A 24,304-nucleotide genomic window follows, 5' to 3' on the forward strand; every position below is an offset into this window, starting at 1 on the left:
TGATGCCAAATCGCTCTACAGAGGGCGCCAAAATGACTCAGTCCACCACCCCACCCCCCGACCCCAAAAAGAAAGAAATGCACGGAGAGGAAGGGGCGAAGAGGCAGCGCATGCCCCCGCAAACTCGGTCTGTGGGGTGGTGCGCAAGGCGAGGGGGCTCTGCTCAGTTTGTGTTGACTCAAAAGTACCAGAGGAATGAAGGAAAAAAGGAGTGCCAGTTTGTTGTGGCTGCTATGTAGAGAAACCAGGAAGAGGTGGCTCGCCTTTCACTGGGGGAAACACTAACACCTCCAGAGACCGGAGAGAACAGACTCCGCGGCCGCCGTCTCCCAAGCCCCTCCCCTCGCCCCGGCGCCGCGGCCCTGGGCTGAGAGGCGCGTGCGGGAATGGGTGGGGCTGCGAGTGCGGAGCCCGGCGTGCGGATCTCGCGAGAGCGGTAGAGGGCGGAAGCGGTATCCGTGCAGGATGTGGTTCCTGCTTGCGCTGGTCCTGCTGAGCGTCTCGGTGGAGGGTGAGACCACCTCCCTCAATCCCTACCCCACTCTTGTCCCCTGGATAGCCAGTCTCACCTTGCCCAGACACTATCTGTGCTCACTTTTTCCTTGCCCAACTCTCGTTTCCTCTCGCCATCGTCCCCCACCCCACCCCCACCTCTGTTCGCCCGTTGACCCCCATCTCTTCCAGTTTCTGGAGAATGCCTTCTTCCCGGCCTGCCTTCTCCAGGGCTAACTGGTTTCTCTATTTCAGAACGTTCGCAGTCAGCCATCGAAAATTCGACGGTCGTTCCATCGTCAAGTGACCATCCTCCTGCAGAAACTACAGGAAATGACTCGAGCCAGTTGTCTGATCCGGGACGATCCGGGACGCAGGTAGAGTCAAACGTTCAGAACTCAACTTCCATGAAAGATGGCTCTGGCAGACCAAGTCAAGAGCAGCCTGCTACTAACGGAGGCTCCAACTCGAATTCTAACCAACCTCCCAGTACAGTCCACGTCAGCACGCCCACCTCCATTCTCTCTACTAAGGAATCCCCCAAGACTAAGGAAAACCAACTAGCTGATGAAGGAAAGTCTCCAAATGCTTCCAGACCGGAATCTGGGGGGACAGAGTTAATGGAACCTTCACTGCCACAGGAGGAAAACAAGTCTTCAGAGCCTACTGAAGATGTGGAGCCCAAAGTGACTGAAGAAGGTGATACAGGGCCTGAAGACGGATCACCACCCAAAGAAGATGTGGAACCCAAAGGGACTGAAGAAGGTGATACAGGGCCTGAAAACAGATCGCCACCCAAAGAAGAGAAAGCAAAGATGTCTGGCCCTGCCTCCAGTGAGAACCGTGAAGGGACACTTTTGGATTCCATGAGTAGCGAGGATGACCTTCAAAAGGAAAATTCTGAAAGTGCCAGTGCAGAGAGCAGTCACTTCTTTGCATATCTGGTGACTGCAGCCATTCTTGTTGCTGTCCTCTATATTGCTTATCACAACAAGAGGAAGGTAGGTCAAGAGTTGCCTTAGGGAGGGGAATGAGATTTCTTCCACCCTGGAAGTTTGGCATGTGGGTGGTTATCCATCACTAATCCGCCTGTGAGCAATGGGGATTTTAAGACAAACTATTTTTTTCTTACATCTTGCTAGGACTCTTAACTCTTGTTTTGTAAATCATGTTTTCACATCATCTGTTTCCTCTGAATCCCCTCTGCTGCCATATTAGGTGCCAGGTTAGGACATTATGATCTGACCTGAAGTGGGATTTCCTCTCATAACCTTGAACAGTGTTAGGGGCCCACAGTGCTTGACAATTAGAGCCCTTATCTTTCAACCTATTTCCATTCTTGAGACAATGCATCACTTCTAGCTTCTTTTCTCAACATTCTATCTTCCATCTGCAGTGTCTTAAAGAATGGTTTCAGTTAGTCTTTGATACCAACAGTAAAGAACCCAGGAAGTCCCTTCTGCAAACAGTAATAATTAGAAGAAAGCTCAGAAATTGCATGGATACATACTTTTTTTTTACCATTTCAGCAGAGTTTGGTCTGAAGTCCCTTGGCAACCACTCTGGTGACAAAATTATTGTATTTCCTATTGAGCCCCAAGATTGAATTTCTGTAGCCTGCTTAAAATTGGAGAGTGCAGTTAATTATGTCCATAAGGCCTATGGCTATAAAGAATAGAGGAAGCTCAATGGGTAGGGCGCCAGCCACAACATACACTAAGGCTGGCGGATTCGAACCCAGCCCGGGCCAGCTAAACAACAATGACAACTGCAACAAAAAAATAGCTGGCGTTGTGGTGGGTACTTGTAGTCCCAGCTACTTGGGAGGCTGAAGCAAGAGAATCGCTTAAGCCCAAGAGTTGGAGGTTGCTGTGAGCTGTGACACCACCACACTCTACTGAGGGCAACATAGTGAGACTGTCTCAGAAAAAAAAAAGAATGAGGAAGATCTTTAGTAGAAATATGCATTCTTCATTCTGCCTTGAGTGTTACCATGGAGAATGGTAAAGTTAAGCATCTAGTTGTTGATGAAGCAAAGTGTGGGATAAAATAGTATATTTGTAGATAGGAAGTAATTTCTGATTATGATTTTTTTTTTTTTTTTGAGACAGAGTCTCAAGCTGTCATTCTGAGTAGAGTGCGATGGCATCACAGCTCACAGCAACCTCAAACTCTTGGGCTTAAGTGATTCTCTTGCCTCTGCCTCCCAAGTGGCTTGGGACTACAGGCACCTGCCACAATGCCCAGCTGTTTTTTGGTTGCAGTTGTCATTGTTGCTTAGCAGGCCCGGGCCAAGTTTGAACCCACCACTCTAGGTGTATGTGGCCAGCGCCCTGTCGAATGAGCTATGTGCACCGCCCTGATAATGATTTTTAAAAAATGGAATGTCCTGTTTTTTGTTTTTCAAGACAGAGTCTCACTATGTCATGTAGAGTGCTACGGCGTCACAGTTCACAGCAACCTCAAACTCTTGGGCTTAAGCAATTTTCTTGCCTCAGCCTCCCAAGTAGCTGGGACTACAGCTACCCACCGCAACACCCGGCTATTTTTTGGTTGTAGTTGTCATTGTTGTTTGGCAGGCCCTGGCTAGGCTCAAACCCACCAGCTCCAGTGTATGTGGCTGGCACCCTAGCCGTTTGGGCTACAGGGGCCAAACCAGAATGTCCTATTTTTAAAACTCCCTGGAAGAGTTGGCAGATCTTTGACTGAGTACCTAAATAAATCATACAGACTCCCTCAAGCTAGTGCCCAGGCAGCCTTCCTCCATCTGTTGTTTCCTACTAAGTAGTGTAATGCATTCTGACATAAAATCTTAGTTTAAATAGGCCTCTTGGGGGTGTACCACTCTTTCTACAGTCAGAATCATTAACACATTCACTACCAGCTGACTACCTCTAATTTTAGAGACTGAAATATGTCATTACAGAGCCACCTGTGATCATTTTCTTTTATCTTCAGATTATTGCTTTTGTCCTGGAAGGAAAAAGATCTAAAGTCACTCGGCGGCCAAAGGCCACTGACTACCAACGTTTGGACCAGAAGGTAAGGAAGGAGGAGCCAGATCTATGGGAGGGATATTGATTCTGGGGGTGCTCTTTTATTGCCCCTACTCTCATCAGACCATAATCTAGAAGCACCCATATATACATTTCTACAATGTTAGAGCCAGAAAAGACCTTCAATTACCCTGCAACAGCTTCCTCTTATCGACACATGAGGAAACAGTCCCACTCAGAAACTGTGTGATTTTTTTTCTTCATTTTCTCCTATCAGTTAGTGTCAAAATCAGGACCTGATCACAAATGCCTAGATTTCCAGCCCTGAGCTTTTTGTACTCAACTAGTGCTTCAGAGACTCATAAGCATATAAATCACCTTGGAAATTGTGATAAAAAGCAACATCTAATTCGCTAGGTATGGATGGGGTAGTGCCTATGTTTGTACATTTTTATGAAGTACCCAGATGACACCAAATGTGTTGTAACCACACTTTGGATGGCATAGTACTAGACTCCCTGGAAACAAATGAGCCAGAAGCACATAGGCTTCCAATTCCCCACGTCGCCCTTTGTGTTAAGCATTGTGAGCTAGAGCTCCTGAGTGCAGCCAGTCCATCCCTCTGCCAGGGGTAAGTCTTCCTTCTACCCCACTACAGCAGATTTGAGCCAGGGTCTTTTTCTAAAGGTAGCCTGTGTAAACAGGAATCCTGTACTCTCAGTTGTTAACAGCCTGTACTCTCCCTTCCCTGTTTTGAATAGCATCAGGAAGGACATTTCCAAAGTATTGGTGGCTTAAATATGAATTATTCCCAGACTTACTTTCTTTTTTTTTTTTTTTTGGCTGGAGCTGGGTTTGAACCCACCACCTCCAGTATATGGGGCTGGCACCCTACTCCTTTGAGCCACAGGCACCGCCCCCCCAGACTTTCTATAGTAGAACATGATTCACTTCTATAACTCCTATCAGCTACAGAACAAGCCACTGACCTCAGAACATTTTTGCTAACTAGCCAGTGGGAAGCATTCAAGATTTAGATTTGGCTTACTACCTTCCCAGATAACTGATGTTTTTTTTTTTTTTTCAAGACAGAGTCTTACTCTGTCACCCTGGTGTCATCCTAGCTCATAGCAACCTCAAACTCTTGGGCTCAAGCGATTCTCTTCCCTCAGCCTCCCGAGTAGCTGGAACTACAGGCACCTGGTTATTTTGAGAGACAGTCTTACTCTTGCTCAGGCTGGTCTCGAACTCTTGAGCTTTGGCAGTCCACCCACCTCAGCCTCCCAGAGTGGTAGTATTACAGGTGTGAGCCATCAACCTGGTCTCTCAGGCTGGTCTTGAACTCTTGAGTGGGTGATCCACCCACCTCAGCCTCCAGAGGCATGAACCACTTCACTTGGCCCCAGATAATTGACTTTAAGAAATTTCTCCTCTTCATTATAATTTTTATTATTGAAAGCAAAATGCTCGTAAGTAATTCAAGAAAACACAGACTAGTACAAGCAGAAGCCAGTATCTCCAGTATCTATCAATCAAGTATGTATATCTTACTAATACACACTTTATTTTAAACTAGCTTTAAAAATCGTTTTTTATGCTTTTATTTTTAATTGCTCTTTGTAAGGTAATGTCTTAATTTTGAATTTTTTCCCTGAACTGCAGTTCCCCAAAGATCTTTTTTTTTTTTTCTCCCTAGTCTTATTTAGTATGGTATATCCCTCTGGGAAAAGGTGAATATTACCAATAGATTGTGTTGCTCTCGTTTCAGCTTTGATTTTTTTTGTCTTTGAGAACCTTGTCCTCCCTGCTGATTTGTTTCTAAATCAAGAAAAATGAAGAAAACAGTACTGTGACCTAAGAGACACCCTCATCTGGGGTTTGGTGGCAAGTCTGGGCTGGCAGAGGGGGGGGTGGGGATTGCTTCCGGGTTTGCACCTGCACGAATACAGACATCATTTGCCTGTATTCCCTTTATTTCTGCTGGTGGCTTTCATCCTTTCCTGCTCTGCATGTGTGTGGAGGGAGCATGTGAAAACTCCCTTTGGCTATGACCAAAGGGAGATGCCAGCTTGAACAGGCTGCTATGCTGACCACCCTCGTTAGGGCCTTGGCTCTGTAGTGTAGTTAACCTTTGAGGATGGTATGGACCTCTGTATTGTTCATCTCTGCAGACCTAGTAGAATGCTGCAGATAGAGGTGCTTTTCTACTGAGCCCTCTTATTTTGGTGGGGGGACGTGCCCTACAAAAGACATAGAAGATGGTGAAAAGCTGATGGGCAAAAGGCTTGTTTAAACACATGATTGTCTCGAAGGTGTCAGCAGCAAACCAAAACAGGAGGCTAAAAGTATGCTGTGTTGCTTGCAAGTCCAACCTGTCTAGCATGACTTCTTCACATTTTCTGATGTTTCATATGTCTAGAGACAAAGTCAATCAATTTCCATTTGGTTGTACTGAACATAAAACTGAACTCAGTGTTTCTGAAAATAAGGCCACTGTTCTCATTACAGATTGTGTTTTAGAAATAAGATTTGGAACAGTGTGATCATTCATACAATCATACTCAGTAAGGAACTTGAAATAGGGCGAGTTTATGATTCATGAAAGAAAACATGTAGGAGAGTTTAGATATGCTCGGCAGTTTTTTTAAAGGACTTTGACGAGCTAGGTCTCCCACAAACTGCTTTTGGTCTTTATTGCCTAAAATAGAAAAAATTGACTTACATGTAGAAATTACCGTACTCTCTGACCATTTTAACTTAATCTATTGGAGGGTAATTAGTAAAAATTCTCCTTCCTTGTCATGTCATGAATTATTCAAATTTGAGATATTCAGTGGGTTCAGTGGGTTCCTCTAAGTAAGAGAGGGTACTGTCTTGGATCACATTGCCTTTGGGGTTTTATTTAAACCTGTTGCAGTCATGTTCTACTCTAGTATAGAGAGTCTACAGAGAGTCGTTTCTGAGCTAATCTCAGGGAAATACCAAGAATATGGGAGGTGACAGAAATATGATGAATTGTGGTGTTGAGGCAGTAAGTCTACAGAAGGGACCGTCCCAGTTGTTGTCTTATCTTCCACCTTGGTTCAAACAGCCCATGGCTTTATGTTGAAATTTGCATAATTGGCAGGTAGTCTACTTTATGGAGATGAGGAATAAATGTCTACTCTTCTCGGATCATTCTGTCTGCTGGTGCACCCATTGTTGTAAGACTTTCTTCCAACCCAAGGGATCTTCCATCAGACTCCTCTAACATTCCCTAGAACCTGGTGGCTTCAGTCACCTGTGTCTCCTTCCCCCTTCCCCACCTTTCCCCTTCTTCCTGTGTTTCCTATTTGGCTTATCCACACCAGCTCCTTTCTTTCCACCTCAGGCACACTCTAATTTTCCCCACTCCCATCTGTGCTGTTTGCTGTCTCTCTATGTGCTCAACTTCTCCATTAAGTGTTGCTTCTCTTATCTTCCTATTCATTGTCTTCAGGACTTTCACAAACTCACTTTGAGCCCTGTCTTCCTACTGTGCTTTCCCAGAGTTTGCCAGTTGTATTGGAGTTTGCCAAATCCAATAGCTTCTTGACCTTGATGGAATCGGACACTATTGGCCATCCAAATGGAAATTCCCTTTTCTTGGTGTCTCTGACAAATTGTCCTTTGCCTTATCCTATGCTGGTGGGCGAGAGGCCCTCAAAGCCAGGCCTCTCTGTTTCTTTGACTGTCTTCTCAGAAATTCCCCCATTCTTTTTCCCCCTGAGTGACTCTCAAGTCTTATGTTGGCCTAGTTGCCAAAGAACTCAGTCCTGCAGTGTGGATACTTCAGCTTGGTTGTGCTGATGTCACTGAACTGAATTTCTCTCTTCTACCCATCAAGCCACTCCTGTCAACTGTTCAATGTCTTCAATCACCTGCAAATTGCAAACTTTGCCATTACTCTCTTGTCACAAAAGTCCTATCTGGTTCTTTTTAAAAAAGATCTTCAGGTACAATATTTTTTCCCATGTTCCTAGCTTCCTCTGTTTGTTTTTTTTTTTTTTTTTTTTTTGTGGTTTTTGGCCGGGGCTGGGTTTGAACCCGCCACCTCCGGCATATGGGACCGGCGCCCTACTCCTTGAGCCACAGGCGCCACCCCCCTAGCTTCCTCTGTTGCATATGCCCACTCACTCTGTTTCTCTGTTAGATTTTTTTTTTTTTTTTCTTTTTAGAGCCACCTTCATAGGGTCTCTGTCCATCTTCTTGGAATAAAGATCAATCCTGGAAAGAATAATTTTTCTAAAATACTTGTCCTGGTCTGAAGCTTCAGTCTATACGTCTCAAGGCTAAAAGAATGTCCTTAGAGACCTTTTGGTATTTAGGACTGTGCAGATTGACACCCTGCTGTCTTTCTCTGCATCCCACCCTGGCAGAGGCCCCCATCTGTCAGTGCCTCTGTGCCTTCAGTCTGGCTGTGCTCTCCTCTCCTGGCCTCTATGGTTGTTCTTTGGTTAGTTTCTTCTCCCTTCTCTTTCTCTTGCCTGCTTCTTCATGGCAGCTCAAGTTTACCCATGGACCTTCCTAACGGCCCCAGCCCACACAATTGGCTCTTTCCCTTCCACTCTACTAGCTCTTCCTTATGCCACTCACTCATTTTGGAACTTTAGCAAAACGTATCAGTTGGAATCTGATGTCTGTCTGGTCTCCCCAAGAAACTGAGCTCTTGAAGGACATCCTTGGCACTGTCTTCCTATCTGCCTAAGTGACATTCTTTAGGGCTTGTCAGTTGCTTCTGGCAATGATGTTTTCTTTGTGCATGCCACCTAGATGATTTGAATGAGGGATCCTCTAGCTCTTCCTGGCTACTGCTTGCTTGTGACATAATACATGAACAGGTTGAGTTTTGCTCTTAAAGAGGAGAGTAGGAAGGTGGGTTGGTATCAGGATCCAAGAGGGTGGGAGCCAGTGGACATGTACCTATTGTCAGGGAGTCCTCAAGAGCTCAGTGTTTGAGCCTCTGAGAAGTGGTGTTTCTTGTGCCAAGAGTACCATAGAATTTAAGTTTCCCTTGAGAAATTGCACTGATGAAAATACTGCACACCAAAGGAAAACTTAATTTCTGGATGGTGTGTTTAGAGATATTTGAAGCAAGCTTTCCTAGAGATTGTATGGATGAGGGTAAGCTGGCTGAGGTGGGCAACGTGCAGGAAGCTTTTTGGCCCACAGATGGCTAAGGCCTTCCCTTCCTGCACCTAGCTTTTGGATGAAGGGTGATTTCTATTAGGAGGAATCTGTGCTTCTGTCCTGGATTTTAATAGAGGAAGTTGCTAAAGTTAATAGAGCAGTGACTAAAGTCATGAAGACAATGAATCCTACAGGAGATTCCTAAATAGAATTGCTGAAAGAGTCCACTTCTGGCCTCCAGGGGAGTTGAAGGCCAGTATGTTTAGAAAGACCAAAGTAATTTGGAAAGACCTGACAACTAGCTGTATGGATTCAGTGTTTTTTCCCACAGTGGCTTTCAATGACATGTTTGGTCACTGAATACTAAAGCTGTAGAATTCTCATGCAGGCGATGATGGTTGTTTTTACTAGACCTTGTTTGTACAGAGTACCCTGATAGGAGTGCTGGGCAGCACCTAGCACAGAGGAGGCTGTGTGAGGCACCGGCCCTGTGCTTCTGCTAGGCCATTTTCTGAAAACCCTTCCTGGGAAAGTTAGGTTTTAGCATGCCTTGCTTAACTGAGTGAGGGTTCTGGGGAGAGGTTTTCAGGTTTAATTCAACTGTACATCCAGAGCCAGAGTTGGTTCCATAATCAGATATGAAATTCTTAGATTTCCTGTGTAAAGGATTTGGGTCAGAGCTGTAGAGTATTTTAAAATGCCAATAAGCCAGCTCCCTAACACTCTGATATTCCTTTAATTGATGACACTGTGTTCAATAAATGACTGTTGAAATTGTTTCTCTTCTTTTGTATTTGCCTGATTACTATAGGGCCACAGTTTTGCAGTGTTTCATGTCTTCAGCTGTTTGTAACTTAATTACTTAATGTTCTGTTTTTAAAGCTCCCTGTGGTTTAATGATAAGTATTTTTCAGTACGTTGTTTCACTGAGCTTTTGTAAATGCTGTCACAATGCAATTTTGTGTCATTAAACAAAAACCAAATTAAATTACAGATATTAAGGCAATGAAATCATTAAATTTATTAATATGAACATGGACTAAAATAAGACCTTGGTGTTTAACACAAGTCAAAGGTGATTTCCATGGATTTGAGCCTTCATTCACTATCACATCCAACCCTCACAGATGTAGCATATGCCATTCTGGGTTTGTACACATTGTATAGCTTTCCATGTTCTGAGCCAAACTGAGTTTCCACCTCTGCACTCTGCTCCCCTGCCCGGCAGCCTGTTTTATACTCAGTGCAAAACCACTGTTTGGGGTACATTCTTACTGCCTCCCAGTGCTGTCCTTGGCTGTGCCCATGCCTGGAATGCCCCTTCAGCCTGCTTTAAACCAGTGAAGTCATCTTCTTCCTGGTCAGTGCTCTAGTATCACTGATCCCAATATCCTCTCAGAGGATAAGGCTTGAAGCTGGGCTCAAGGTACTGAGCTCCTTGAGGGTGCCCTGGTGCTGGCACATTGAGAACCAGATTGCAAGGGAGACAGACCTAGGCTTTAATATGAGTTAGATATGCTCTTTTAACACATAACCTTATTAACTAATGGGTCATAGAGTTACCCCAACCTCCAGAATCACACTGAATCTGTCACAGGTAGTTCCTGTCTTTTGAAGAGTCACTGGAACCCTTTGAACCTGTAGAACTGTAACTATACCCATGCCCCAGGTTTTGACTAAAACCTCCTTGCTCACCCTCTCCCCTCAACAGTGTCCTCAGACTTTTTAAACAGGGGGCCGATTCACTGTCCCTCAGACCGTTGGAGGGCCGGACTATAGTTTAAAAAAAAACAATGACCAAATTCCTATGCATACTGCACATAATCTTACTTTGAAGTTACTTTGAAGTAAAAAAACAAAACAGGAACAAATACAATCACACTGCCTCATGTGGCCCGCGGGCCGCAGTTTGAGGACCCCTGAACTTCTGCAGCGCAGCTCCTAAGTGAATGACAGGAAAAGCCTCAGGGCAGACCTGGACCCACCTGCTTGAGATGACCAGCAATGTCAGGGGTTCCATCACCCTAACAGTAGAATATTCAGTTTCATTGTGGAGAAATAAGACGTATGAGTGAACGGTGCAGAGCACTGCACTTGGACGTCTAGGCTAGGCAAATCAGTAGCTCAGACCAAGCCCTTCAGTAGTGATATCATGCCATAGAAGGTGCAGAGATCATTATCTGCCCCAGTTGGATGAAATTCTGTTTCACAGCTATGATTTATGCTAGGCATCTATTCAGAAATCAGAACCTAATTAGAGTGCTTTATCTGTACAAGGTACTACTATAGAAACACATTATGGGTAAGTCAGAGGAGCTGCTCTAGCCATTGGCCAAATTCCTCTGACTCATCCCAGACCAAACTAATTTTTCTTCTTCTGTGCCTGGATCCTAGAGGCAAGATCCTTAAGGTCCGAGTACAAGTTCCGCTTCAGGATAGCACTACTGCACAGCAAGGCACCTTGCAGGGCCCCCATCAGCCCACAGGTGAAGATATCCTGGCCTAGAAGACAAAAACAGAGGCCCCTGAGCATCCACCCACACCAGAAGAGGGGAAGGCTAGGGCCACCCAAAGCTGGTCCTGATCAGTACTGAAGCAACCCAGCTCAGGATATGGGAGGCTGCAGGGGGGCCTTAGGACAGAAGCAGAGGACTTTGGATGACAGGAGCCCAGGGTCTCATGTCCTGGCAATGTAGGGCAGTGACCGTACCTGTCAGGTAAAGGTTGGGGATGGGGCTTTGGGCCCTCATGGAGGCCACTGCACAAGGATGCAGGCGGTGCATGTCATGGTCAGCCCCGTAGCAGGCCCCTCGGGGAGCTTCCAGATAGAACTGGTTGGTCAGTGGGGATCCTCCAGTCATACTCTCCACCTGAAGAGACAAAAGATCAGCAGGAATTCATGAGATCCTGTTTTTTCTCCCTTTTCCCCCTCTTGGATGTGCCAACCACTAAGATGGGTGCCCTGTTCTTCCTTAGGGTCTTATTTCCCTGTTCTAAAGAAAAAGAGGAAATGGCACCATCTGCCATCACCCTGCATGTTTTACCCTGTACCTTCCCCTCCAGCTGCGGGAACAGTTTCATGACCACCAACATAGAGGCTTCCACAAAGAAGTTTTTGAGGGTCTCGTAGTCACCACCCCGCTTTCCCTGTGGCTCTGCTTGCCACTCTTCAACCCATTCATAGGAACTGGGCACCAGCACAATCATCGTGGACCTGTCTGGGAACCAAAGCCATGTCACTACTGCCTGGCACCTTCTTCCAACTACCTGTCCCCAGTTCTGGGCTCCACTATGCCCTGAGGCCCCACCTGGGAATCGGTCCTCCCAAGTTGGGTCCTTGGCTGATGGGGAAGCAATGAAGAAAAAGGGGATGTGTTCTGTAGCCTTCTCCCTGGGTATAGAGATGTAGTGCTCCATCCTGTGGGCGAGAGGAGTGTGGCTGTATGTCTCCAGGCCTCTGTCCTCAAAGGCATATGCATCAGCCCAAGGACAGTTTGTCCCCAGGGACTCTCCACATGGGGAAGAAGCTGAGGCACAGCCTTGGTATGCCAAACTCCAGGAGCAAATTGGAAATTGCCCATTTCCTCCCATTCCTTATCTTCTGTTCAATCCCCACTGAGCAGGGCAAGCACAGGCCATGCATGCATGCACACAGCATCAGCAAAGGGACACGTGTACACACATTTACCCAGATGCGCACAAGCCTTACGCTTTGTCCAAATCCGTGTCATAGTAAACGTAGTAGTTAGTGGATGACAGACCCAGGTCCTCCTTGGTGCCTCGTAGGCAGATGAAAACAGAGAACATGCTCAAGCTGGGCCGCACCATCTTCAGCTGCTGCTGCACACCTGCCAGAGGGAGTTGCCAAGGACTGCAGGGACTGTGGCCAGGGTGGCCACTGCCTGCACCCAGAGAGTCTCTTGATGCCCACTTATTTCAAAGGTAGGGTCTAGGTGTTATTTCAACATGAACTTGACAAGGCCCCTGCTCTTCTGTCTCCTGTCCGGGAAGGACCAAGCTTCAGACTCCTACTGGTGGCTGCTAACTGGCCCCAGCCACCTCCCATCATGAAGTTAGGAGAGCACGATGGGCTTCCACCAATGCAGACTACACAAGTTAGCAGTGTGTTCTAAGCATCAATTTCAGTATAAACTGTAATACAAGCCATCAAGTTCCTTCTGTACTGTTCTGTCAGAACAAGGCCTCCGGGTGGCAAGCCATGCAGATGAGCAGAGGCAAATGGCCTCAGTGGCACCTGGCATCTGAAGACTCAGCTGGAGGGAGAAGGAGGGAACAGCACCATGGCGGATCAGCAGCCACTGTGTGGACCATCTAATGTCCCCCAGACCTCAGCAGCTGGGCTTCCCCACCTCAGCAGATGACCCCAGACTAGTGTTCTGGAAACTACACCAGAAATTCTTGTGCTCTGTTCCCATTCCCAGGACTGTACTTAAGGGATGACTGGGCTGCTGGGTGCTCTGCTCCATTCATATCACCAGGATCAGTTGAAGATACCTCAGCTTGTACTCAGGAGCAGTGAAAATGTCACCTGACTGTGAGGGAAGGATTCCAGCATGGCTGCCTAGAGAGGACGCAGGCCTGGATGGGATCCTGGGGCCAGTTAGGGACACATTAGGGCCCAGAGGTCGTGGCAGAGAGGAAGGGTCACAGAGATAGAGGCCGGAAGCAGCAGAGGCACAGCATCCACCCATGCTCAGTCACCTGCCCCAGCCCTGCTGGTCTCTGCCTCATCTCACTCAGCTCTCCTAGTCTGAGAGAGGGGAAGTCTGAGTGGGTAGCAGCAGGCAGCAGAAGAAGGAGAGGCTGGTGTTTGTTGTACCCACTACATGGCCTAGAGACAGTCATAAATCCTATACCACCCAGTGACACTGAGGAAATCTAGCATTCACTTTCCCACCTGACCTATTCTGCTGCCCCCCTCCCTTGGCTCCTCAGGCAGGAGCCCCCAGGCCCACCCTCTGAAGTGCAGAGCTCCTTCCCAATGTTCTTTGGCTTCTTCTCATACACCACAAAGGCCCTAGTTTCCAGCCCATGCCCATCTGAACTATTTTATGCCCTCCACCTCCAGCCCTAGCCAGAGGCCTCTGTCTGGACCACTCTGTCACCCCTCCTGGGTTATCATTCCCCTTCTGGCTGGCTGGCTCCCTTTCCACAGTCAACACCAGCACTATCTGGTTACACACATCCTGAAGTAACTTCTTACCTAATATCAACCTAGCCATTATGTTCCCTGTAAGGTGACCTGCTCTCTTGCCTCTTCTGAGGCCTTTTTCCTGCCAACCCCACATTCTCAGCCCAGACGGCTGCAGAGAGCCTGGGCACTCAAAACAGACCAGGTTTCTCCTCTCAGCAATGCCACTCTCAGCTGAGTGCCCTCTATAAGTTAATTCCCCTGTTGGCTTCAGTTTCCCCAAGCAGAAACTCTAGGGTGAGAATGCTGTTAGAGACCAATGTTGTCACCTCTGCTTAAGGACAGTCAGAGGGGCAGCCAAGAAGTAGAGCAAATTTGCTCCAGGTGGGGAAATGTTGCAGAAATTGCAAAAGGAGCAACACAGACCAATCTCTTACCTGGCAGACAGTGGGCATTCTCCGGCAGTAAGTGCTCATAGGTGTTGAACAGTCCTGCATTTGAGACCACAATGGGGCAGTAGATGTTCACCAGCTCATGGCCATTCTTTACACTGACACCTGTAGGCACAAGAGCTTGGTTGAGGGTCCGTGAGGAAGACCTATATCCACTGATCTCTACAGCCTAACACACCTGGGAGTCCCAAGACACTCAGGACCAGGTAGGGCAGGCCCCAGGCAAATTGCAAAGGGAGCCATTCTCAAGTACACTCAGCAGATCCTGCAGTCACTTCTGGGCTTACCTCTAGTAGCACTTTCTACATATCCCTGTGTGTGTGGACTCTGCACTTAGCCAAAGCCCCAGACAAAGCTCTCAGGCTGATGTCCTGCTGGTGGACTCCAGGGCCTTCTTCACTGCTCCCAGAGTTGTTTCCAAAACACTTGCAAAACCCTCCAATGATGCCTGAACTTCTGTAGCACAACCTCTAAAGCAGTGGTTCTCCACCTGTGGGTCACAACCCACAGGAACTGTATTAAAGGGCCGCAGCATTAGGAAGGTTGAAAACCACTGCTCTAAAGTCTTGTAGAGGGCTTGGTACCAGTAGGTCAGTGGTTAGGGTGCTGGCCACATATACCAGTGCGGGTGGGTTGGAACCCAGCCCGGGCCTGCTAAACAACCATGACAACTACAACAACCAAAAAAAAAAAAAAGCCAGGTGTCATGGCAGGTGCCTGTATTCCCAGCTACTTGGGAGGCTGAGGCAAGAGAATCACTTAGGCTCAGGAGTTTGAGGTTGCTGTGAGCTGTGATACCACAGCACTCTAGCAAGGATGACACAGTGAGACTCTGTCTCAAAAAAAAATAAATAGGGTGGCCCCTGTGGCTCAGTGAATAGGGTGCTGGCCCCATATACTGAGGGTGGTGGGTTCGAACCCAACCCAAGCCAAACTGCAACAAAAAATAGCCGGGTGTTGTGGCAGGTGCCTGTGGTCCCAGCTACTCAGGAGGCTGAGGCAAGAGAATCGCTTAAGCCCAGGAGTTGGAGGTTGTTGTGAGCTGTAATGCCAAGGCACTCTGCCGAGGGCGACAAAGTCAAACTCTGTCTCTAAAAATAAATAAATAAATATAAAAAAATAAAGTCTTGTAGCAGCCTGTGTGACCTAGACCTTCTGATGTGTCATCACCTCATCTCTGGCTACTCTCACTAAACTATTGGGCAGCATCATATCAAACACCTGATAGTTAACCATTTTTGACCTACAAAAATGGCAATTTTGTATGGTTCCACCCAGTATTTTCAGGTGCCTGCAGATACTCAGCTCTCCTACATGCTGGTTCCCCTTCCTCGAATCATCTCCTCCAACATCATCAGCCCGCTAGGCTCATCTCAGCCTTTATGATACAGCTCAAACACCTCTGCCTCTGTGAGGCTGTCGCAGTCCCACCGTGCTGTGTGCCATCTCTGTCCTTAGTGTATGGGTCCATATGGTATGTAAATTAATTTTCAGTGATCCTCCTTATGAGACTAGAAACTTATTGAGATCTAGATGGGGACTTATTTCTCGCTTTCAATTGCCTAGCACACTTTCAAAGGTAAGGTCTAGGCCACAGCTGTTGTTTCAGCATGAACTTGACAAGCCCCTGCTCTGCCTGCTCTTCTGTCTCCTATCTGAGAAGGACCCAGCTTCAGACTCCTACTCTTGGCTACTAACTGGCCCCAGTCTCCCCCTAGTTAGGAATGCATGACTGGGCTTCCACCATTCCACCATTCCACCATTCTGGATTGAATTTACTTTATCTGATAACCCTACTTTACTTCATGTACCCTTCTCAGATGGAAAGAGAACTTGCACACAAACATCAGAGAAAAGTTCACACAACTGACACCCACCTCTGTGTTACCACCCAGTGTTTCTCAGTTCCTTCCAGGAATGGATTTTCTGAAATCACTGACTGGCTTCTTCTTGATTGTTTTATTTTGTGCTGGGCGCCCCTACTCACTGTCTCCTCTAAAAGTTAGTCTGGGAAACTCATGTTCTCAAAAATGCCGTTTTCCTCAGCCATCTTTTTATCCCCTTCCCTAATGCTGCTTTAAGTACCCCCTAATCATGAATGGCCTGCTCAGTGCTCTGCTCATCAGTGGAATCCTTCCCTGCACAGTTGCCCTGTTCAAACAATTCATTCATAGTGCAGTTCTGAGTGACTATGCAGGCAACAGCACCAACCTGAGCTAGGATAATGAGGTCCTAGGTCCCAAGGATTGAGGGCAGGGCACCCTCCTGGCCTCCATATTGTCCTGTGGAGTGCCTAGCATACATCCCATCAATAACTGAAGAAGGGGCTCAGCACCCATAGCTCAGTGAGTAGGGCACCAGCCACATACACCAAGACTGGCGGGTTCAAGCCTGGCCCAAACTTGCTGAATGACAACTGCAACCGAAAATAAAATAGCCGGATGTTGTGGCAGGTGCCTATAGTCAGCTACTCAGGAGGCTTGAGGCAAGAGAATCGCTTAAGCCCAAAGAGTTTGGCTCAGCACCTATAGCTCAAGTGGCTAAGGCGCCAGCCACATACACCAGAGTTGGCGGGTTCAAATCCAGCCCGGGCCTGCCAAACAACTACAACCAAAAAGCCAGGCATTGTGGCGGGCACCTGTAGTCCCAGCTACCTGGGAGGCTGATGCAAGAGAATCACTTAAGCCCAGGAGTTGGAGGTTGCTGTGAGCTGTGATGCCATAGCACAGCTTGGTAACACCTTGAGCCTCTGTCTCAAAAAAAAAAAAAAGCCCAAAGAGTTTGAGATTGCTGTGAGCTGTGACACCACAGCACTGTACTGAGGGCAACATAATAAGACTGTCTCAAAAAAATTTAAAAAATAGAGCGGCGCCTGTGGCTCAAAGGAGTAGGGCACCGGCCCCATATGCTGGAGGTGGCAGATTCAAACCCAGCCCCTGCCAAAAACTGCAAAAAAAAAATTAAAAATAATAATTGAAGGATTTATTGATCCTCTATTAGAAGTTAAGATCTATAGACATTTATATTGAAAAAGATGCAGCCTTTGGGCGGCGCCTGTGGCTCAGTCGGTAAGGTGCCGGCCCCATATACCGAGGGTGGCGGGTTCGAACCTGGCCCTGGCCAAACTGCAAAACCAAAAAATAGCCGGGTGTTGTGGCGGGCGCCTGTAGTCCCAGCTACTTGGGAGGCTGAGGCAAGAGAATTGCTTAAGCCCAGGAGTTGGAGGTTGCTGTGAGTTGTGTGAGGCCACGGCACTCTACTGAGGGCCATAAAGTGAGACTCTGTCTCTACAAAAAAAAAAAAAGAAAGAAAAAGACGCAGCCTTTATACTCAAGGTGGTCATGGATTACTAGATAAATGTTTTTATTGCCACCCTCCCCTTTTTTTTTTTGAATCAGAGTCTCACTCTGTTGCCCAGGCTAGAGTGCCATTGCATCCTCCTGCCTTAGCCTCCTGAGTAGCTGGGACTACAGATGCCTATCACACACCTGGCTACATTTTTAACTATTTAATAAATGACTAAATACTGTTTCTTTGGGGACAATTCAACCCTTCATCCTTCCTGCTCCCTTCTTACCTCCAGACTGATTACCATCCCATCTATGCTCTGGGACAGATTCTAGCCTTTAACCTCCATAAAGAGGTCAATTCTTCTTCACTTCCACTCTCAGGGAGACCTCAGGTCTCCCCTACACCAGCCCAGGGACTCCCAAAGCACAGCACAGGGCTCTCACCACAGGCTTTTCCAGTTGAGTCCAGCAACACGCTCTGCACAGTGGCCTTCATCAGGACAGCACCCCCAGCCTGCTGAATCACAGGGATGGTGTGGAAGGCAATTTCACTGGAACCCCCTCGAGGATAAAAGGCCCCTTTTAAGTAGTGGTGAACCACCATAGCGTGCATGGAAAAGGTGGTGTGGCTGGGGGTCACACCTGCAGAAGGACAGAAGGGTGATGAGCAGGCAATGGGCACCAGCACAACTCAGAAAAGCACATGAACTCCTGAATATAACATGCAGCCTGAGTCCAGGTAAGGATGCAAATGTTCCTCAGGGCCCAGGGTGGCCAGAGGAGCCATTTCCATCAAAGCTCTCAGGGCCAGTGGAAATATCCTTTCTGCACACTGTCATGCTGCCAAGACCAGGAAGGGCAGTGTTGATGGAACAGAAAAGTCTTACAGGTGTGGATGAAGGGAATTCCTACCAGGGAGTCAAGCAGGTGGCAAGACTTCTCATCCACAAGTTCCAGAGGGCCTGGGGTTTGTACACTGCTCCATTTCAGAAGAAAGACCAAGAGCTGAGAGGGCAGCCCCTCCTCCTCCAGGAGCTGCCTAGAGCCTGTGGCCAATACCCACCGTAAGTGGGGAAGATGTAGCTGAGCACTGCCTGGAGCTCAGGGGAGGCTCCCAGCTGCTGCAGGACCTCAGCCAGGCTCTGGGTAGATGCACGAAGGAACGGAGAGAACCAAGTCAGCAGCCCACACCTGATCAGGAGCCGAGCAACAGGCAATGGGAGGAACTTAAGCAGGATGGCATAGGAGATTCCCTCAGATACCACCTGGGGAAGAAAACAGCTGTGAGAAACAGACCTCACCCCTGCAACTGCTGTGACAGAATCACTATGCCCAGAGTGTGCATCAGCCTGAGGGCCCAATAACAATTACCCCAGACTGAACCCTGCTGAATTTAGATTTTAAAAAATATGGACTTTGTGAATTTTTCATATCCTACACTCATAGGATCCTTTTTATGTTTTTTAGTTTCCTTCTCAAATTTATTTTCAAAAATCCCTATCTGGTCTCAGATGAAGTCAAAAAAGGAGTAGTACTCTGATCCCCATGAAAGTCAGGCTGGTTAGGGAGGAGAGCAAGACACCCCCAGAGGCCAGACCGGGAGTGGCAGCTGGGAGCCCAGGCACTAGATCAGTCCCGCTGGGCAGATTGGGTGGGGGCTGACTTCAGGACAGACATGATTGTTCTGATCCTCCCTTCTGCAGTCACTCCTTACCAGTCACTCCACTAATAAGGAAGGTCAGCCTAGTTAGGAATAAACCGGGGGTCTTCAGCATAGTCATGTTACCTTAACCAGCTTCATATACTTGTCAATGGCAGCTTCTTCCTGTGGAAACTTCTCCTTGAGGCCCTGAATGTAAGCCTTCTCTCCACTGTACATGGGGAACTCCTTTCGGCCATCAGGCCCTTCTAGTACCATGATGTCAAAAGGAGAGGACAGGGTAGCCCAGTCCAGCTGCCCTTCAGTGATCTGGTCTAAGATGAAACGGCCAATGCTACCCTCTTGCATGCGCCCAATATAATGGATTCCTGTTGGGAGAGGGAAAAAAACAAGCTTCCAAAGGGGGGGATAAGCCCCAGAAAGATGGTTGAGGAAGTAAAATGGAAGAGGTTGTCCAGCTTGGTTAAGTGCTTTCCTGGAGGGGGCTGCCCACCCTTTCTGCGGGGAGGTGTCATAGCAGAAACTACCAGATCCCTGTCCAGTTCAGTTCCCACTAGATACAGCTCTCACATGAGAAAAGTTCCCAGAAAGATGATACCTCCAAAAACACAGAAATTCCCAGTATCACCCCACAAGGGCTGTTCCAAGCCTTCTGAAAATACAGCCATGCTTCTAACCCTTCCCACAGAAGCCTTACCTGTGTCAAATTCAAGGCCATTCTTTCCAAAGGTATGACAACAGCCCCCTGCCTTGGTATGTTGTTCCAGTACCAGGACTCGCTTGCCAGCTTTAGCCAAAATTGCAGCTGCGGCCAGGCCCCCAATGCCACTGCCAATCACCACCACATCTAGCTTCTCTGGCACTTGGCTGACTGAGAAAGCTGTAGCAGAAGGGACAAGGTGGAAGGTGGGCTTCTCAGGCAGGGGCAGGGTAATAGCAAATATAAGGAAGCCAAGAATACTTCTCTAATTCTTCAAACTGAGAAAAAAAGAAAAAAAAAGACTTCTCTAGGTTGTACAGTAGAAGAAACCTACAGAGAGGTTTGGCCTGAAGCTCTTAACTAACATGGGAATACTTGGGACCAGCCAAGCAGATTCAACGAAGTGATTTGGTTTGATCTGATTTAACCAAAGCCACAATATACCTGGGGATTTTCCCTCCATTGAAAGAAAGCAGGAATCAGTAAACTACTACAGAAATAAAGACAGAAAGCTGACAAAATGATAGGCTGAGAAACCTAAGCACAAACACAGAGAGCTAAAGAAGGCAGAAACAAGGGGGTCGAGAGCAGGAAAGGCTACTGGCTCATGGAACCATCCAGGGCAGGCTGGTTTCTTTGGAAACCACAGCGTCTGCAGGTGCCAGTGGCGCTCTGGCTATTATGGTGGCTATTTCAGATCCTGACAGAAAGGTTTGGACAGGACAGAGGTTGCTGCTCTGAGAAATCACAGCACCAGCCCCTCACATAGGGGGAAGTCTGGAAGCAAGGCTGGAATGGGGGGACAGAGAGCACCTCAACAAAAGACAAAACTGGATAGCACATAATGGGCACTGCTAACACAGTATCTACTCTTCAAAAATCACTTGTAGGCTGGGCATGGTGGCTCACACCTGTAATCCTAGAACTCTGGAAGGTGGGAGGATCACTTGAGTCTGAGCAAGAGACCCTATCTCCACTAAAACAGAAAAATGAGGCTGGGCACAGTGGCTCATGTCTGTAATCCTAGCACTCTGGGAGGCTGAGATGGGCAGATTGCTTGAGCTCAGCAGTTCGAGCCCAACCTGAACAAGAACTAAAAATAGAAAACTAGTCCCCATGTCATAGTGGGTGCTTGTAGTCCTAGCTACTTGGGAGGCTGAGCCAAGACGATTACTAGAGCTCAAGAGTTTGAGGTTGCTGTGAGGTATTTTTTTTTTTTTTTTTTTTTTTAGAGACAAGTGTCTCACTTTGTTGCCCTCAGTAGAGTGTCATGGCATCACAGCTCACAGCTCACAGTTCCTGGGCTTAAGTGATTCTCTTGCCTCAGCCTCCCAAGTAGCTGGGACTAGAGGCACCCACCACAACACCTGGCTATTTTTTTGTTGCAATTTGGCTGGGACCAGGTTCAAACCTACCACCCTTGGTATATGGGGCCAGCACTCTACCCACTGAGTCATAGGCGCCGCTCTGCTGTGAGGTATTGATACAGGATTCTCCCACTCAGGGCTGGACAGGGATTTCCCCCATTCTCTAGGCCCAGGCAAGCTCAGAAATCAGACCCCCATTTCCAGGCACAAACAGGCTGCCTTTTCCAGGCTACACCCTCTGGGCTCTAGCAAGGTCATGAACAAAGCAGCCTGAAACATTTTGGGTAGTTCCACCTGGAACAGGGAGCACACACCCTAATCCCTTCCCTAAGATAACTTTGTCCTAGTGCAGAAGAGACTGCATTTTATTCATTTGTTCATACACTCATTAACTTTGAAAAGATGTTTGTCTACCTACCAAGTCCTGGCCCAAAAATGTAATATAGAACCCTAGAAAAAGGGCCCATGAGAGAGACTTCCAACTTAGGTCTTCCCCTTTGCCAGAAGTTCTGGTGCTTTTTACTCCTTCTGTATTCTTGTCTAATAAAAATCCTGTCTTACCACTGAGACCAAGGAACTACTGAGGAAGAAATGCTGGTAAAAGTATGATGACACCACAGCATTCTACCCAGCGTGACAGTTAGACTGTCTCTAAAAAAAAAAGAGAAAGAGAGAAGAAAAGAAAAATTAGATGGGCATTGTCACAGGTGCCTGTAGTCTCAGCTACTCAAGGGACTGAAACAGAAAGATTGCTTGAGCTCAGGAATTTGAGGTTACAGTTACTTAAGCTGATGCAACCACACTCTAGCCAGGGCAAGAGAGTGAGAATCTGCCTTAAAAAGATTCACAACCGGCTCGGCGCCTGTGGCTCAAGCGGCTAAGACGCCAGCCACATACGCCTGAGCTGGCGGGTTCAAATCCAGCCCGGGCCTACCAAACAACAATGACGGCTGCAACCAAAAAACAGCCAGGCGTTTTGGCAGGTGCCTGTAGTCCCAGCTACTTGGGAGGCTGAGGCAGGAGAATCACTTGAGCCCAAGAGTTGGAGGTTGCTATGAGCTGTGAAGCCAGGGCACTCTACCCAGGGCGACAGCTTGAGGCTCTGTCTCAAAAAAAAAAAAAAGATTCACAACCAGGGCAGTGCCTGTGGCCAAAGGGGTAGGGTGCCAGCCCCATATGCTGGAGGTGGCGGGTTCAAACCTAGCCCCAGCCAAAAACTGCAATAAAAAATAAAAAAAAGATTCACAACCAAAAACTGAGATTTGGAATTTGTCAAGCTGTTAAGAGAAGGTGACAGTCTTTATGTTTCAAAAGTTTGTAGAAAGGCCTCACATCTATAATTCTAGAACTCTGGGAGGCTGAGGCAGGAAATTCCCTTGAGCTTAGGAGTTCCAGAGACCACCTTGAGCAAGACCAAGACCCTGTCTCTACTAAAAATAGAAAAAAACTAGCTGGGCGTGGTGGCATGATTGTAGTCCCAGTTACCTGGGAAGCTGAGGCAGGAATTTTAGGTTGCGGTGAGCTAGGCTGACACCAGCCATGGCACTCAACCCCAGGGGGATAGAGTGAAACTCTGTCTCAAAAAAATGTTTGTAGAGAGATCCATAGTGAAAAATACATTTTACATTACCACCCAGGATATATGTATTTGTATAATATACACATGTGAAACAGAAGTTTCTCAATGCCATACTTACTGACACTATGTGATGAACTCTGATGTTTTCTATTCTCTGCATTTAAAAATGTCAGTTGCAATCTACTAAACTTATTTAACCCATTAACTGTTCATAACCTGGTCTGAAAAACAATTAAGCCAGTCACCTCATTTTTAGACCTGAACAGAAAAGTGGGGTGGCTTGCTAATGGATATGCAGTAAACAGTGACAAGTGTCCAAGCTAGAACTCTGGTCTCAGACAATTAGTCCTTCCACATAAAACAGTTTGTCTCTGTGCAGCAAGATGTGTCATACAGCATTCTGAAATTTACAAGTGAGAGCAACTCTGGAGATCAAACAGGGATCCAGTATTTTGTTTTTGGTTTTAAAGCAGAACTCTTTCTTTAAACTGCAGAAGCAACCCCCACAAATACAGTTTAAAGATGACAGTGGAAAGCAGGCTCTGAGCCTGAGGCACCCTGTTGAACCTCTGCCAAAGTTTTAGAAGCAAGGTTCAATCCTTGGAGTTGCCACCACACATAAACTATACTGATTTGGACAGATTTCTATGCAGCTCCACTACACACTTGAGCCCACGAAGAAGGTTATGTGAAAAAGTCAGTACTGGAACCATGTAGAGGAAAAGTCTTTTATTATCTGTCCTGTGAACCCGAAGACTCCAAGCCTTGGGACCGGGACTGGGCTATACCAAAGACCTTAGCACGCTAAGGACGGTGTCCGCGCCCTTGAGGCTATTTCCAGGGTCTGTTCGGGCGATGGCTTTCGCCAGTGACGGACATTACGGAAGTCCTGCCAACACTTTACATACAGAGAAACTAAGTCCTGTGTCTGGCGGAGGCTTGTTCTGCCCGGATAGGTTTGCAGACCTGTGAGAATGGCCTAACGCAGCCCCAGAGCCCAGGGTCTCTCCCGCTTACCTCGTTTGAGAATCTTTTTCCTGGCCTCCTTGTCAGTCACCAGGGGCGCTGGTGGCCGCTTGACATCCTCGGAGAAGGGGTTCGGGGAGCTGCCACCGAATAGCCCCAGGCAAACTTTTCCGAGGACCGCCAGCAGCAGCACCGCCAACAGCAGCCCCAGCGTAAGCCACATCGCGCCCGCGTCAGGTCCGCGAAATGTGCCGGCTGGAACTTTGCTCAGCCTCTAGGACCAAGCTCCGCCCGCGGACTTTGCCCATTCTAGGAGCAAGGCTCCGCCCACTGACTTTGCCCATTCGGAAAGCAGAGGAAGCTTTGAGCACGGTTTCGTCAATTAGAGAGAAGCGCGCGATGCGGAGCGGATTAGCCCTGCCGGCTCTTCGTACTTCCCGGGCAGCGCGAAGTTTCCAATGCCTGTTGGGAGTTGTGGTTCTCGGGGCAGGGATGGCTGCAC

General features: G+C 47.6%; 2 protein-coding genes across 2 annotated transcripts; one reads left to right on the forward strand and one right to left on the reverse strand.

The window, feature by feature from the left end:
* The first annotated feature begins 411 nt into the window (after positions 1-411).
* TGOLN2 (trans-golgi network protein 2) lies at positions 412-7,019 on the forward strand. The gene is made up of 4 exons (XM_053586791.1): positions 412-511; positions 748-1,493; positions 3,451-3,534; positions 5,257-7,019. Exons 1-4 carry the CDS (start codon positions 466-468, stop codon positions 5,260-5,262), a joined length of 882 nt encoding a protein of 293 aa, XP_053442766.1. The 5' UTR covers positions 412-465; the 3' UTR covers positions 5,263-7,019.
* A 2,614-nt stretch (positions 7,020-9,633) lies between these two features.
* Positions 9,634-24,093, reverse strand: RETSAT (retinol saturase). The gene is made up of 11 exons (XM_053586789.1): positions 23,854-24,093; positions 19,888-20,070; positions 19,317-19,558; positions 18,594-18,795; positions 17,975-18,172; positions 14,226-14,345; positions 12,346-12,484; positions 11,945-12,054; positions 11,688-11,854; positions 11,347-11,506; positions 9,634-11,138 (listed from the first exon to the last, which is right to left on the reverse strand). Exons 1-11 carry the CDS (start codon positions 24,023-24,025, stop codon positions 10,999-11,001), a joined length of 1,833 nt encoding a protein of 610 aa, XP_053442764.1. The 5' UTR covers positions 24,026-24,093; the 3' UTR covers positions 9,634-10,998.
* Between the last annotated feature and the right edge of the window lie 211 nt (positions 24,094-24,304).

The sequence above is a fragment of the Nycticebus coucang genome, chromosome 4, assembly GCF_027406575.1.
Source record: "Nycticebus coucang isolate mNycCou1 chromosome 4, mNycCou1.pri, whole genome shotgun sequence".
Lineage (NCBI taxonomy): Eukaryota > Metazoa > Chordata > Mammalia > Primates > Lorisidae > Nycticebus > Nycticebus coucang.

What these genes read in the sequence shown, in the direction of transcription:
- TGOLN2 (XM_053586791.1), top strand. Translation starts at nt 466, where the DNA reads ATGTGGTTCCTGCTTGCGCTGGTCCTGCTGAGCGTCTCGGTGGAGG. An exon ending in GCTGAGCGTCTCGGTGGAGG is followed by an intron (nt 512 to 747) that starts GTGAGACCACCT and finishes TCTCTATTTCAG; the next exon opens with AACGTTCGCAGTCAGCCATC. An exon ending in CTTATCACAACAAGAGGAAG is followed by an intron (nt 1,494 to 3,450) that starts GTAGGTCAAGAG and finishes TTTTATCTTCAG; the next exon opens with ATTATTGCTTTTGTCCTGGA.
- RETSAT (XM_053586789.1), bottom strand. Translation starts at nt 24,025, where the DNA reads ATGTGGCTTACGCTGGGGCTGCTGTTGGCGGTGCTGCTGCTGGCGGTC. An exon ending in GAATGCCCACTGTCTGCCAG is followed by an intron (nt 12,485 to 14,225) that starts GTAAGAGATTGG and finishes TCCCTCTGGCAG; the next exon opens with GTGTGCAGCAGCAGCTGAAG. An exon ending in GACACGGATTTGGACAAAGC is followed by an intron (nt 12,055 to 12,345) that starts GTAAGGCTTGTG and finishes TCTCGCCCACAG; the next exon opens with GATGGAGCACTACATCTCTA.